Source organism: Saccostrea echinata, unplaced genomic scaffold (assembly GCF_033153115.1).
Source record: "Saccostrea echinata isolate AGI-Se365-2 ecotype Australia unplaced genomic scaffold, CSIRO_AGI_Sech_v1 ptg000001l, whole genome shotgun sequence".
NCBI classification, from domain to species: domain Eukaryota; kingdom Metazoa; phylum Mollusca; class Bivalvia; order Ostreida; family Ostreidae; genus Saccostrea; species Saccostrea echinata.
This window is the reverse complement of record NW_026889750.1, coordinates 30752418-30767246: the sequence shown is the minus strand read 5'-3', so window position 1 is coordinate 30767246 and position 14829 is coordinate 30752418. Positions and strand designations below refer to the sequence as shown.

General features: G+C 32.1%; 1 protein-coding gene across 1 annotated transcript in view; it reads left to right on the top strand.

The window, feature by feature from the left end:
- The window catches only part of LOC133189322 (condensin-2 complex subunit D3-L-like), a 35977-nt gene extending 29945 nt beyond the window's left edge, over nt 1-6032 (top strand). Inside the window, exons 43-48 of the mRNA XM_061324717.1 lie at nt 2532-2703; nt 3513-3606; nt 5115-5225; nt 5372-5447; nt 5560-5596; nt 5708-6032. Of these exons, the coding sequence (XP_061180701.1) occupies nt 2532-2703; nt 3513-3606; nt 5115-5225; nt 5372-5447; nt 5560-5596; nt 5708-5899 (682 nt within the window). The 3' untranslated portion in view covers nt 5900-6032. The remainder of the gene's footprint in view (nt 1-2531; nt 2704-3512; nt 3607-5114; nt 5226-5371; nt 5448-5559; nt 5597-5707) is intronic.
- The last annotated feature ends 8797 nt before the right edge of the window (nt 6033-14829 follow it).

Sequence of the window (14829 nt, the reverse complement as noted above, 5' to 3'; positions counted from 1 at the left end):
ACCAAAATTGTGAAATTCATGACCCCAGGGTCAAGGGTTCTGGTGAAAAAGTTGGGGGGGGGGGACTCTATTGATTATAAAGTGAAAAAGCAAAATTTCTTTGAAAATATTCTTCTCTACTCCTGGGTATTATTGAAACAAATTAAATACATAGTTATGATAAGCAAGGATGCCTCTTCAAAATTGTGAATTTCATGGCCCCTGGATCAGGGGTTCTGATATATATATTAGGGCCGGGCTCTATTTATTATATATGGAAAATACATTTCCGGTAATGCTTTAAAAATCTTCTTCTCTGCTCCTGGGTATTATTTAAACAAACTAAGTACATTGTTATGATAAGCAAGGATGCCTCTTTCAAAATTGTGAAATTCATGGCCCCAGGGACAGGGGTTCTGGTGCTAGGGTGGGGCTATATAGATCCTATAGTGAAGGTGAATTATTTCTTTGAAAATCTTCTTCTCTGCCCCTGGGTATTATTTAAACAAACTAAGTACATTGTTATGATACGCAAGGATGCCATTTCCAAAATTGTGAATTTCATGGCCCCAGTGTCAAGGGTTTTGGTGAAAAGGGAGGGGGGCTCTATTGATTATATAGTGAAAAAGCAAAATATGTTTGAAAATATTCTGGTTAAAAAGCAAAGAAGCTAAGTGTATAGTTATGATGAGCAAGAGTGCTTCTTCCAGAGTAGTGAATTTCATGACCCCTGGGTCAGATGTGCTGGTGTAAGGGTTGGGCTCTTTATAATATAGTGAAAATGCATTAATTCTATTAAATAATCCTGTCTGCTCCTTAGTGTTAAGCAGATAAACAAAGTGATTACTTATGATGAGCAAACTTCTGGTCCCAGGGTGAGAGGCTCTGGTGTTTCTCGGTGGGGAGGGGGGTGCTCTATTGATAATATAGTGAATATAGTGTATCTGTAGTAAAAATGCATTATTTCTTTAAGAATCTTCTCTGCACCTGGGCATATCAGAGGCAAAAAGAGTAAAAGTTTGGAGTTATTCCCCTTTGCCATTTACTTTTGATAATTAATCACTGTAAATAATGTACTTGAAAGGTTGATAGAATAGGAGAATTATGCAAGAATTTTATTGTATAATACAAAAAGTATTTCATAGTTTTAATGATCAGGTAGACTTGTAAGTAATAGACAAATAAAAATGAGACAAAAATAACTTGTCTTATTAAATGTTCATCGAAGACCAAGAGAGGCCAATGTAAGAGATTTCAACAAGGAATTAAAATAGTATAGAAGCACTGATAGTTTGTTAATATACTGTGTGGTGAGAATGATAAATGGGGAAGAGTATGAACTGTTAATGAATACTATACTAATTATTTTGTTGATCCTGATCACCCTATTTTTCTTACTTTTGGGCAACAGAAGTTCACCTTTCAGTTCATTTTATACTCTATGGATTCTCTAAATTGTTGTATTATACTCAGGTGACCGTTAAGGTCCTTGGGCCTCTTGTTTAATTTTTTTTATAATCAATTAAAATTCTCATTCTGTAAGTTGCACCCTTATATTTCTACCCCTCGGCGGGGCCCTTGCTGACTGGTCAGTTTTCTAGTTTATGTGAGAAATACCACTACTGTTCACACAAAAGAAAACCCAGTTTGCTGTAACATTGACAGGTTTCCCCTTGTTTAAATTTTAATTATTTTGCATAATGCATGTACTTTCCTAGATGGGATATTCAAGATTAACATGAATTCATGATGGTTTGTTAAAATTAGCAGCATAAAAGCTTCATTTTAAACCATAGTCAATTAAAAAAATTCATTGACAGACTGCAATGGAGCATCAAAGAGGCTTCATTCTAAAAACTGATAATTCTTGGTAGAAGTTCATTGACAGATTTATATATACCGGTACATGTAAACAATATTTATGGGCTGTTTTGCAGGTAGGTTTTTCATGGTTCCAAAATTTTTCGGGTTTGGTCGGTTCTGTAAATTTTTGGTTTGGTTTCGGGTTTTTGGGTTCAGTTATTTACATCTATTTGAAACCTTACTTTCATGAATTTAACTCGAAAAATCTTTATTTTATTACTGTAACGTTAAATTCACCTTGAAAACAAGGCTTAACCACGTTAACACTTTGATCGGTGTTTAGGACTACTGGGCCAATTATTAGCTACAGCCTGACCATTCTAATTATTTAATCCTTTGTAACGTGTTTTGGCAGATGAAATGAAGTAGATTTCAGTTTTGATGTTTATTAAATACTATTACTGCCATCATTCTTTTTATTTTGACACCAGTTTTTGTATAAAACAGATTTTAATATATAAACCAGACCCGAATTGAAAAATGGAATGGAAACTGAACCGAACAACTTGGACCGTGGTTTTCGGTTATTTCGGGTAACCGTGACAGCCCTATTTGCAGGATATCATTTGTTATTGAAGAATGTTTTGAACTTTATTATTTCAAATCATTTACAGACATATATGTACATGTGAAAGATGGGATAAGTTTCATGCATTTCTTGATTGTTTTTATCACTGCTACCATTACAGAGATCAGTCATTGTCTACTCTGGCTATATTGAACTCTGCCAGAAAGGCTTTCTTAAAAGCCAAAGAAAACAGCCCAGCTGGAGCTGGTCAGTCAAACAGGAGGAAATCCAGTCTGGCTACAGAGGAGAAATCAACAGAGAGGGAGGAGGAAACCCCACCCTTGACTGTCAGGGTAATACATGTATATCCCTACCTTGTCTGTAAATACCTTATGTAAATTCTGACATAGGATTTTTTTGTACCTTGTACAAGTATGATATACTGTATTCAATACATGTAAACTTCACTGTAGAATTATAATGCTGTTGATAAATATCATAGTGTATATGGAGGATATTTATTGTTTTGTACTTGAAAATGGAATTTATTCATGAAATAGGATTTTTTTTTTTTTTTTAAATTCACATGTGCTTTGCAGCTACAGAACATTGAATTTTTCTGTTTATTTTATTTTCTTTGGTTTCCTTGTGCCCCTGTATTTTTATATTATAGCTAAGGAATTGTGGGATGGAAAATTTTTAACATGGATTTTAACAACAATTTTAAAAATATTGAGTTTTAATCAGTGGCAGGATGGAATATTTACCTACTCACCTATCCAGAGGAAGTATTTTCTTATAACACAGTCACTGTTCATGAAGGGAAGGAAAATCTTGAGTTCTGCCCCAATGTTTCATATTTTCATTAGGAAAAATGTCACTTTTGATGTTTTGGCTGTGAAAATTCCACTTATTCACTTTTACTATTCACTTACATTTTTAATCCCATGATTTTAAAAAAGGGTTACATGTATACATATTGTTTTCTCCATCTGTCCATCAGTCTTTCACATTTTCTTGTCAGTAGAATTCTTGAATATTTAGAGATCCCCCCCCCCCAATAAAAGGTATACTGTGTATGATAACCAAGAAGACATGCAAAAAGAATTTGGTTCATTATATTGGTTTTCATTGATTTAAAATCTTTTTGTTCTTTCTTCAGTTCTCTGCAGATTTGCCATCAGGGTCCTCAGACAGTGTATCGACTCCACCCAGAGCTACTAGATCCACAAACAGGGCCATCAGCACTCCCACAGGTAAAATGTCATAGCTGATAGCTTGAAATAAGTTTGGTTTGTGTTTCTTGATATAATAATATCTTCATTTACATATAAAGATATGTTTCTTTTGAAAATCTTGACACATTGATTTCATTTGTTACAGGAGCAGAGAGTAAGTCGGATTATACACATACAGACAAACCTTGTTATCTCAAACTCAATGGAACCTAGGATCTAGAAATCCCATGAATCAATATATCAATGTTAAAATACATGTACTAAAAAAAAAGAGTTGTTTAGACTTTTAAATCATTTGAATTAAACATATCCATGGTATCTGCGATATAGAAGTTAGAGATAACAAATTTCAACTGTACTTGTATTAGCTGCACTTGTGTTATATTATGAGAAAGAATGCTTTCCATTTATATATTCTACATGTACACTTTAGTGGTTTTTCAATTTGGTATTTATCAGAATTAAAATATCTACTGTAGAGAGATAATTATGTTTAGTGTCAGAAGGAAAAAAAAAATCAATTAAGTTGTACTTTTGAAACCCATGTGTGCACATGTTGCTGTCTAGAAAGGCTATATTCATTGCAGTTGTATTTCAGTTTCATGTACATCAAGTAAAAACTGACCATTCAGCTTCCCAAAAACCCACCGAAAACAGATTATTTTCCTAATTTTACTACCTTTGAATGTAGAACGTTTTGCTTTGAATAATTCACACAATATAGTTTTCTGTCCGTAGATTTCTGTTCTTACTCTTAGCAAATGAGATTTGCTTTAACCTACAATATATGTAATAACACTTCTGGTGGAAAAGTTCTGTATTTTTTTTCTGTTCACTGTCAAATTTCTTTGTGTCCTTTGTGTACATATAAGGCCATCCTTAAAAGATTGTTTGGTTGCCCTCTCCCAACCGACTGGTTAAAAAGGGCCCGACTCAACACTTTTTTTAACTTCCAGAAACCAATTATTTTTTTAATTAGTATTCGGAACAATAGAATTTAAAAATTTAGCATTGAAATTGAAATTTCTAAGAAAAAAAAATTTCTTACCTACCTACCGACCCAAATTTTCCATCCTGAGTTGGGAGAGGGCAAACAAACATTATTTTAAAGTTGGCTTAAAAAGTTTAAATTTAGAATTAATGTATGATCTCTAAATGATATTGCTGATATTTGAATTTCAGGAATCCTGTTCTGAAATCAACACACTATGTGTTGCAAAGAATCTGGCCCCGGGATCAGGAAACATCTTAAGCTTAAGTCAAAATCTTCATGTTGAACTAAAATTCTATAAAAGTCAAGTAGACAAAATTAAAATATTTTTCAATATTACTTTACAAAAGTGTTGTTTTCTGCAAATTTGGAGGTAAATTCAAATATTAATAAACATTTTAGAGGTGATTGAAAATCTGACTTAAGTCCAAGTCTGTTTCATGATCCTGGAGCCTGGCTGTTTAATTTGAATACCCAGTTAATGTGATTTTCTTCCATGAAATGGATTTATTTTGATATACTATTTCTATTTTAGGTGTGCTAGACAACATAACTTTTCACATTGACCAAAATGTGACCCTGATTCCTCCCTCTCCAATCCCCTCCTCCATACCCATCAGGGTATATCCAGCTGATACCAATTCAGGTACACATTATGTAGTAGTCAAAAATTAAAAAAAAAACAAAAAAACCTTGCATATCATTCATGTACAAAAGTACTATGTTGAAGAAGGTGATGGTATAAGGTGTATATACTTGTCTTTTTTAATCAGATTCTACATTTTATTGCAGCTCCTCCAACTTGCATTAAAAGGAAGGGAGATAACCCAAATAAGGACTTCATCTATATGTTTTCTCCTGACAAGCCGTAAGTTTATATACCGTATTTCTACTTACAGTCATAATAAAAAAAATATATTTTATGTGTTTCTATAGCTGTACAGGTCATTTTAAATCTCAGAGTGTTATTGTATTTTCAGGCTTCCAAAACCAAAAAAGTGGAATGTGACATCACCTGTAAGAAATTGATTTTACTTTCTTAGGAATAAATTTCTGTTTTCAATGGATTTTATTTTAAATTTTTGGTATACAGTATTTCTCATTTGCCTCTTGTTTTTCTGAAACTAGGCTCCAGTGCCAAAGAAAAATGCTTCACCACAGCAAGAGGATGATCTAGTTTCTTTATCAGAGTCGGGCACTAAATCCTCGAAAGAATCATCTATTTTGAGCAAGAAATCAAACCAGAAAGCTAACAAAGAAAGTAGCGGCAAAACTGATGCAGGGAGACGAAAATCAACAAGACGAGGGAGAAAAAAGTGAGAATTGACTTGAGGAAATGTAAACAAGACTCATTACTGCTTAAAGTTAGTGTATTAATCATGTGTATCACTGTTTCTGAAACAAATCATGATATTTTAATTTGACAGGCTCAAATAAAATAAATTCAACAGTAGTACATGTCTGTATGTTTTTTGCCTGGTTTCCATTGGAAAAGTCTGGTTATTGAGAAAGTGACGTGACCTCTGCTTTTCTAGTGCACAAAGTAAAAAATGAAAGATTAAGAAAAACATTCATTTTATTTATGGCAATAGGGCAAACTTGGTCCAAAAAATTCCAGTTTTTTTGGCAGATACCCCTTTGACTTGGTGAAAGAAAGAATCTTTTCATGTTTATAAAAGATTCCGAGTCATTTTTATGCAAAATTTGTTTTACTCCTAATTTTTCTGGCTTGCTGTTACTTTGTCAGCTTAACCTTATTCTTAAACTGAAGCAATTTACTGAAATTCTGTGTATAATGCTAGCAGTTTTACACAAGGAAAAATTCTGTACAAATTGAATTGCGATAGGAAAGTGATTAACATTTTAGAATAAACAGTATGAATATATATCAAGTGAGATATTTCTGCCAACCAGTCATACAGGGCCGTGTTCAAGATCGAAGCCGCTATAATCTTGAACTACATTCTAGCCAGTACTACGATCTTTAACGCAGCCTGTGTTTAATTTTTAAGCACTTCCTGAGTGTCCTATGGTTACTAACTCGCAAAGAAGTTAGTAGTTCAAAATATCTAACCTTTTCCAGGCTTATAAAATTTACAGTTTTGATATTTGATGCCTGGAAAACGTTAGATATTTTTTGGACTAAAGAGTTACAAGGAAAAATAGCAGCTTTCCTGAATGTAAGTAACGGTGTAAGTGGACGTGAGATATGACCCTGGGATCAAGTCAAAATTTCAAAAAATGGCTTGTCAACTGAAACTTTATTTGCAGACACCAACAGTTTTATTATGCAATTTTGAATACAATTTTCATTTTTAGACTGTTTAAGGATACATAACACAAACAAAAATTTTATGCATGGACTGATATATATTTTTTGACTGATTTTGAATGGAAATGACATAAATAATCAATCCTTAAAATAAAAGGAAATCGTAAGTTTTCTTTGATTCTTAGGTATGCGACTTTGTATCATTTTCTATGTAGTTCTATACAAAATTTTGTACATATTTTTGACATCGTGAAAAAATCTTACAAAATTCTTTCACTTTACCTGGAAAATGTCATTCAGGTTATCTATTTGAATATTAATCTATTCTGTGAGAAATATTGCTGATTTCTGGAAAAAAAATTGTTTGTGTTATTTATCCTTAAGAGAGATATCAGAGATTAATAAATGATATCTTTGAGTAGTCAATCCAATCAACCTATGATGAAAACATTAACTTCTATTTCCTTTTGCCTATACTTTTCAAATTTTATTTTATTTGACTCAAAACAAAAAAATCCAGTTTTAAAACCCTTACAGATTGTTAAGTTCTATATTTTTTTGTACCATTTCAAAAATGTTTTAATGTGCAGTTTTAAATAGATATATGTAGTACATGTACCAGTATGAAATGGATACCATTTGACCTTTCAGTCTTAAACTAAATAGATCATTAGTAGGTGAGCAGAGGATCATTTAAGGGTTAAAAGGTCAAGATGAAGGGGTTGGGGACAGGTGTAAATTACCATTTTACCTGGATAAAAAAAGGATCAAGGTTTTTTAATCAACTAGTGCTGTAAATTCAGAGTTGGGGTCAATTACTTTGAAATGTAATTAAATACTTTCAAATACATTGAAAATTTTGTCAATTACTGTTTCACTTTCAAAAATCTTGAAGAACAAATGCATGTTAATTTAAGGTAGGGGGAATATTTAGAATAAATGTCAGGTGCCTTTCATGTTTGTGTGTTTCATCAACATAAGACCTAGTCCTACATGTACATGTACATTTAAAAATTGACTGCCTTTATGAAATTTGTTAAAAGCAAATTTTCAACAGTTTATGAAAAAAATTACGATATGGGGTAATTGAAAAAAGTAATTGTAATTGAGTGTAATTCATCACATTTATCAAAGTAATTGTAAGTAATTTATAATTGACCATTTTTTCAATTACTTGTATTTGAATATTATTAATTACATTGAAAAAATACCCTGTAATTTCAATTACTTCTCAATAACATTTCAATTACTTTACATAATACATATTGTGTATTTAAAAGGAAATACAATATAAAAGAGGTAGGCATCGAAGGTTCAAAATGGATGAATCCTATAGAATGGGGAGGACTAACAGGTACTTGAGTAACTATGTAACTAAGTAACGTATATTACTAAGAAATTAAATGTGTCTATATTTTGCTGTGTATGATGTGAAAAACCAACCTTACCTCACTCTGTCACAGAGGTTTACTACACTGTTATACACGAAAGCCAGGATTAATTTATGGAGAAAAAAATAGCGTAATAACGCGAAAAAGACGTTATACGGATACCTCTTTCAAAAAGGCGTAATTACCCATTTTCAAAAGGCATTATTACGCCTTTTCAAAATTATTAATACGTTATTACGCCTTTAAAAAAGGCCTTTTTCAATACATATGTTACTTAGCCTACCCTGAGGCAGTAATATTGATTCCACCATTCATGTATTTATTAAGATATAATAACTCCGTACCATTTTTCGCTATAATACCTTTTCAAACAAGATCATATTACGAGGGGGAAGGGGCACTCCCACCTCACCCCACTTTTTGGGAGATCAGTATTGCTATAGTTTTAATATTAAAAAAAAATAGTTCTTTTCTCTGTTATGTTTTGTGTTGTTTTTTGTTCGTCAATTTTACGGGAGGCTGGTCTAACCTCCCACACCCCCACTTTCAAAAATGTTGCTACGGGCCTGTCAAAAGGCGTCAAAACGCCTTTTAAAAGGCAGAATATACCGCCTTTTAGGATAGCGTGATAGCGCGAATAAAGGCGTTATTACTTCTTTCAAAAAGCTTTCCAATGTGAAAAACGCGTAATGGTTTTTTTTCGCATTATTATTATTACGCCTTTATTGGCGTTATAACGTTTCTTCACTTCTTAATAACGCCTATTAGAAAGGCTTAAGGAAGGATTCTTATCTGGTTTCTAACTAAATGAAATATTCATATTTCCTTATATGTCTTATATATTTAGATGTAAGGGATTTAAAAGATCCTATTTTTCTTTCCTCTTCATAACTGTACAACTTTAAATAAAAATGGTAAACTGAGTTTGAAATCTAGCAGGGACTATATTTTTGGCGGAACGACGGCGTATGAAAATATCTCCTTTTCTGCTTCTCAAAATTACTACAAAACAATGAATGTACAAATTAAAATTTTAAAACAATCAAAAACTTTAAGAAATTTTCTATTGTAACTAAAATTAATAATAATGAACTAAAGTTTTAAAATATATCAAATAAAAATATATTCCAAACAAAAATTAAAATTTTAAAACAATCAAAAACTTTAAGAAATTTTCTATTTTAACTAAAATTAATAATAATGAACTAAAGTTTTAAAATATATCAAATAAAAATATATTCCATACAAACTACAATCTTGTTAGCTTTTGAAAGCTTCCAATCTAAGTACAGATTTTAGCAAAAATCAGTAAAAAATGTTGGGTTTTTTTCTCCCTAGGTAAACGGGCAAATCGTTTTGTTTTTGTATCATTTTGTATCTTTATATGACTACTTTACCATATGTGAAAATAAGAAAAATTTAATACGAAGCATGCAATAATAACTAATATTCCCTAAAAATTTAAGGAAAAAAATAGAGGAAATTCGGATTAGATAATATCTATTTTAGTTAAATTATCTATGTCAATTTGGTAGTATCATTTGATAGACCCTATATGGTTACATCTTTTTATGCAAAAAGATAAACATTTTATCTTTTGAAATAGAAGTAGGCATTACATGACTGGCAATAGTATTTTTTTACTCTCAATATCAACAGAGACATATAATCCCTCTATTATATGCCTCTGATGTCAAGGAAAAAGATAAGATAATGACCTAGACCTGAGTTTGCTTCTGAAATAAAACGGTCAAATTTAATCAAATCGATACCATCACTTATTATACCCCCCGCAAACGAAGTTTAGGGGGGTATATTGGAATCGTCATGTCCGTCTGTCTGTCCGTCTGTCCGTCTCTCTGTAGACAAGATTTTGTCCAGACCGTTTCTCGGAAACTATTGCATAGATTTGTCTGAAAATTTGTACACTTATTATTCACCATATGAAGGTGTGCACCTGGTATTTTCATCATGATTGAATAATTTTTCTGCATTTTACAGTTGTTTTTTGCATTTTTATTATGTGGTTTTATCCTGACCTTTTCTCAAAGACTATTTCATAGAATTGTATGAAAATTTGTACACTCATTATTTACCATATGAAGTTGTGCACCTGGTATTTTCAACATTATTTGATAATTTTTCTGCATTTTACAGGTTTTTTTTTCATTTTTATTGACTTAGTCATTTTGGGTTTATTTCTAAGGTTTGAGACATATCTAGAACATCTGTACAAAAATGTGAACTACAGCTTAAAACTATTCATTAAAACAAAAAAATCACCAAGTATTAAAACAATTTTTACATTACACAGCAGATAGTGTAAATCCATTTGTCCCTTGGGAGTAATGAGTGGACATCATCCAGTTAGAGATAAATTAATGAGTTCAGTGTGGGAAGTTGTTAGGGCATCTCTGATCAAGCATATGTGTTATCTATATCTCCTGGGAATGTAAAGATCAGCTCTGTTCTTTGATTCTCTTAATTGTAATTTATTGTCTGTCATAGTACATAGTTCCTGGATGACCAGCCTTTTATTTTTAAAATGAATTTGATATAAAGTTATCAAGATTAATTTGATTTTGTAATTAATTGATTTTTTTTCAACAATCAATATGCAGAATGTCATGTCTCAAAAAGATGACAGATAGTTGCAATTTTTTTTCAATGTTTCAAAAAACAGTGTAATTACAGTGTATTGGTATTGATGTTTTATTAGGTTGTTCCTTGGTTTCATTCATTAAAAAAATATAATGAGCAACTATTTTTTCACTCTAAATGTTAATAAGAAAATTGTGAAAACCTCTTAGATCCATAAAATATTAGTGATTTGGCACCTCTGAAAAACCCAGCGGGGGGTATTTGTCAGTTTTTGGACAGTTCTAGTTAACATTGTCTTCTTGAATCTATGAAAATTTCATTTATTTTCAAATACATGTATAAGAAATGTGAGAAGAATCCCTCCTTAATAACGCTTTTTTAAGGCGTAATAAAGCGAAAAAAGGCGTAATCACATCTTTTCAAAAGCTAAGGCGCCTTTTTGCGTTATTATGCCTTTATTTGCGTTACAAGGCCTTTTTGAAAGGCGTCATTACCTTTTAAAAAGGCGTAATATATAACGCTTTTTTGATAGACTAGACTATTATTACTATAATATGCTATCATTTTTAATCTATAGCATTTTTTTTTTCACGCGACAGATAAAAACAGTACATTGTATTTAGAACGTACAGAAACCGGATAAACTCATTTTGGACAAGATAAAAAACTATTTAACTCGTTATAACGAGAAACTTACATGTTATAATGAGATAACTAACTCGTTATAATGAGAAATTTATCGCGTTATAACGAGATAACTACACTGTAACTCGTTGTAACGATCGAGGTACTAACTCGTTAGAACGAGATAACTAACTCGTTACAACGAGATAATTATATCGTTATAACGATTTAACTGGGTTTTTTTTTTTTTTGTCAAAAATGAGGCTATCCGCCTTTCGTAATATCTTACAGAATAAAAAAAAAGATTTTTAGCGATATTTAAGAAATAAAGTATCATTTTTAAACATCTATATTATACATGTATCACTAGTTTAAAAAGTTCACAGGGAAATGAAGTGGGTTGGTATGTGACTAACCTTTAAGCGTCCCTGTGAACTCATCAAGCTTGTTATACATACTAGATATGTTAAAAATAATTACAATGAATAAATTTGTATGAATTCTTTTGTATTTCCAAGTTAACAGAATTATTAAAGCTTATTCAAAATTCATCTAACTCGACCCCAATTTTAATATTTTGACATGTGCAGGTGAGTCATTCAGCAGACTCGATCCATACTAAAAACCTGGAATGGATCCACAAAACTAGATGGTGTTCGAACAGGGTGCATATGAATGTTTGTCGGTGATCACGGTGCTTAAACTAAGCAACATTCATATATATTAGCGAACATGAGAATATTCTTTAATTTTCCTGCAACAAATTCGCCTCGACTTGAACGTTAGGCACTTCGAATTACAACGCAAATTAAAAGGCGAAGACAAGACACCACCTGGTTCCTAGAATTCCAGGTTTTCAGTATGGCATACTTTTCTCTGAATCACCCTCACACGGGTCGGAATGATATTATTTGAGGACAAATGACACACAAACTTTTTTTTCAAAAACCGTGAAAATAACAGCTTTAGTCAGGCTTATATAAATAAAATGAATAAGTTTAACTTTTTAACTTTGATTTTTCATTTAAATTTCACAATAATGTCCTATATAGTGATAAAAATTTGTATACATTTATAAGGGTGCTTACAAAAAGGTAGAATTTTGAACATCAAAGAAAGTTTACAATTTTTCAATATTTTAGAAATTTGATAGATGTATTTACAACATTTACAAGCAAAATATAGGTCCAAAAACATAAACCAATCCAGGCATCCAATTATATTTGTTTGTATCATCTGTCCTTAATAAAGCGATAAGAGTCAGGGGGATCTCGGATTATATCATAGTTAAATACAACAATATGGCTGATTTTATTGACAAATAAATGAATAAATAAAGTTTTTTCGGCTGTCCCCTTTGAAAATTGATGCTACATCTCTGTTAAATAGAACGTTCTATCGTTAAAATGATATTGTCCTAGGGACCCTACATCACTGTGTATGGAGACACCATACCATGCTTCTCGGTAATTTTGTCAGGTTTTGCCAGATAAATGGTAATGTATCAGAGTAGCTAAGATTATCATTCCATCTCAAAATCTATACAGAATTCACGTCTCTATATGAGTGAAAAATTCTCGAATGGGACATTAAACAAAACAATCAATCATATACAGCATTCTTCTCTCTCTCTCTCTCTCTCTCTCTCTCTCTCTCTCTGAATTATGTAAATCTATTCTGAAATTAAGTGCAAATATGTTAAGCATATCCGACCGAGAATCTATATGTAAATATAAGTACATAAGTACATAAAGTTCAAGTCTGGGTAATATTTGATCAAATATACTCAAAAGCCCTTGGAAAGTAACAGGACTTGATTATGTGATCATTTCATTTCCCAGTGCAGTAATGTAAAAACTAATAAGGATAAATTTCTATTATCAAATATCAAAATCGTGTTAAAAAAAAAGCTTGGAAAACGTCAGATATTTAAAACCAAGAAGAGCATGGAGGAGGAGAATTAAATATTGCTCAAAAACACTGTTATTCTAACTCTTATAGCACAATCGAGCATTGACAGTAGAGGCTCCAAACAACCATGACTTGTGGCAATATAGAAATAACAACTATTTGAATAATAATATATTGAAGCTTAGGCTGGAATCAAAATATCCGGAACCAAAATTGTAATTTTATAAGGCTCCGACCGGCACACAAAATACCCTGACCTCAAATTATGCTAGAACAGTCCCACATTTTTTTTCTTCAGAATAGTCTTTTGCTGTAGATTCAGCCTTGAATTATTCATACAAAAACTTCCCTCTCCCCAATATATTTTATTGTGGCAGTATGTTGGAAGGCTGTCATGTTTGATTGTATAAAAAAAACATGCCGAAAACCTATCCCTCCTCCCCCCCCCCCCAATAGAAATTTCGTGTTTGAACAGATTAATATCTTCGTTTTTGCTTGTAATTTTTTTTTTCTTGTTCCCCTTTTTGAAAAACATTGCTACGGGTCTGCGTTCTTCATTGATTATAAAGTACTGTACAGACTTTTGCAGCGATAACTTTGCTATTCATTATAATTTCTATGCATGGATCTATTTAAATATTACATACTTTGTAAGTAAATTGTGAATTTTTCTGCAATGTGTCAAGTATTTTCACACAAATTTTTACTTTTTATCAATAGATTCATAATAAAAAGTAGATAAAAAAAAATCCCCCTACATGTATATACTCGCCTGTAAATAAATACTTCCGTTATCAGCGCAGTTAACAGGTTATCTTCCGATAACCAAAACATGCATGGCCTTTATCATTTCATATTCGTCTAGGTGCTTTTTTTCAAACTCGGTATCAGCTATATTATACCTTCCGAGGGTGTACACCTCATTTTTTTCGAAGGCAAATAAATTAATTTGAACTTGTCCTGAAAGAAAATCTATATCATTAAACATTAAAGTCTAATAAGTTAAAACTATTTTTAGTAAATCTGGATACTTACAACAAGAAAGACCCGGCTTCTCAAAGCCGAAATCAATTACCAGAATAGTATGTTAATTGACCGTCGCAATCGCTCAGTCGGTAGAGCGCTCGCTCCGTGATCGAAGGTCGTGAGTTCGAATCTCGGCTGCGACTGACCTAAGTCGATAAAAAATAGGTAGCAACTGTCCCTTCGCCAAGCACTTGGCACGTTGAAGTGAAAGTTGCGGGTCCTTCGGATGAGACCTTAAATACCGAGGCACGGCAGGCGCTGGCACGATAAAGATCCTTTACTGCTCAATGGCCTTGAGCATGTTGAGTACCGAGTAAAGGTCTAATTTGAAGTCTTTCACCGGTATATGGTGACGTTTCTATATGAGTGAAGTCTCCAATGGGACGTAAAACAACATACAATCAATCATTATTATCAAGGGTACA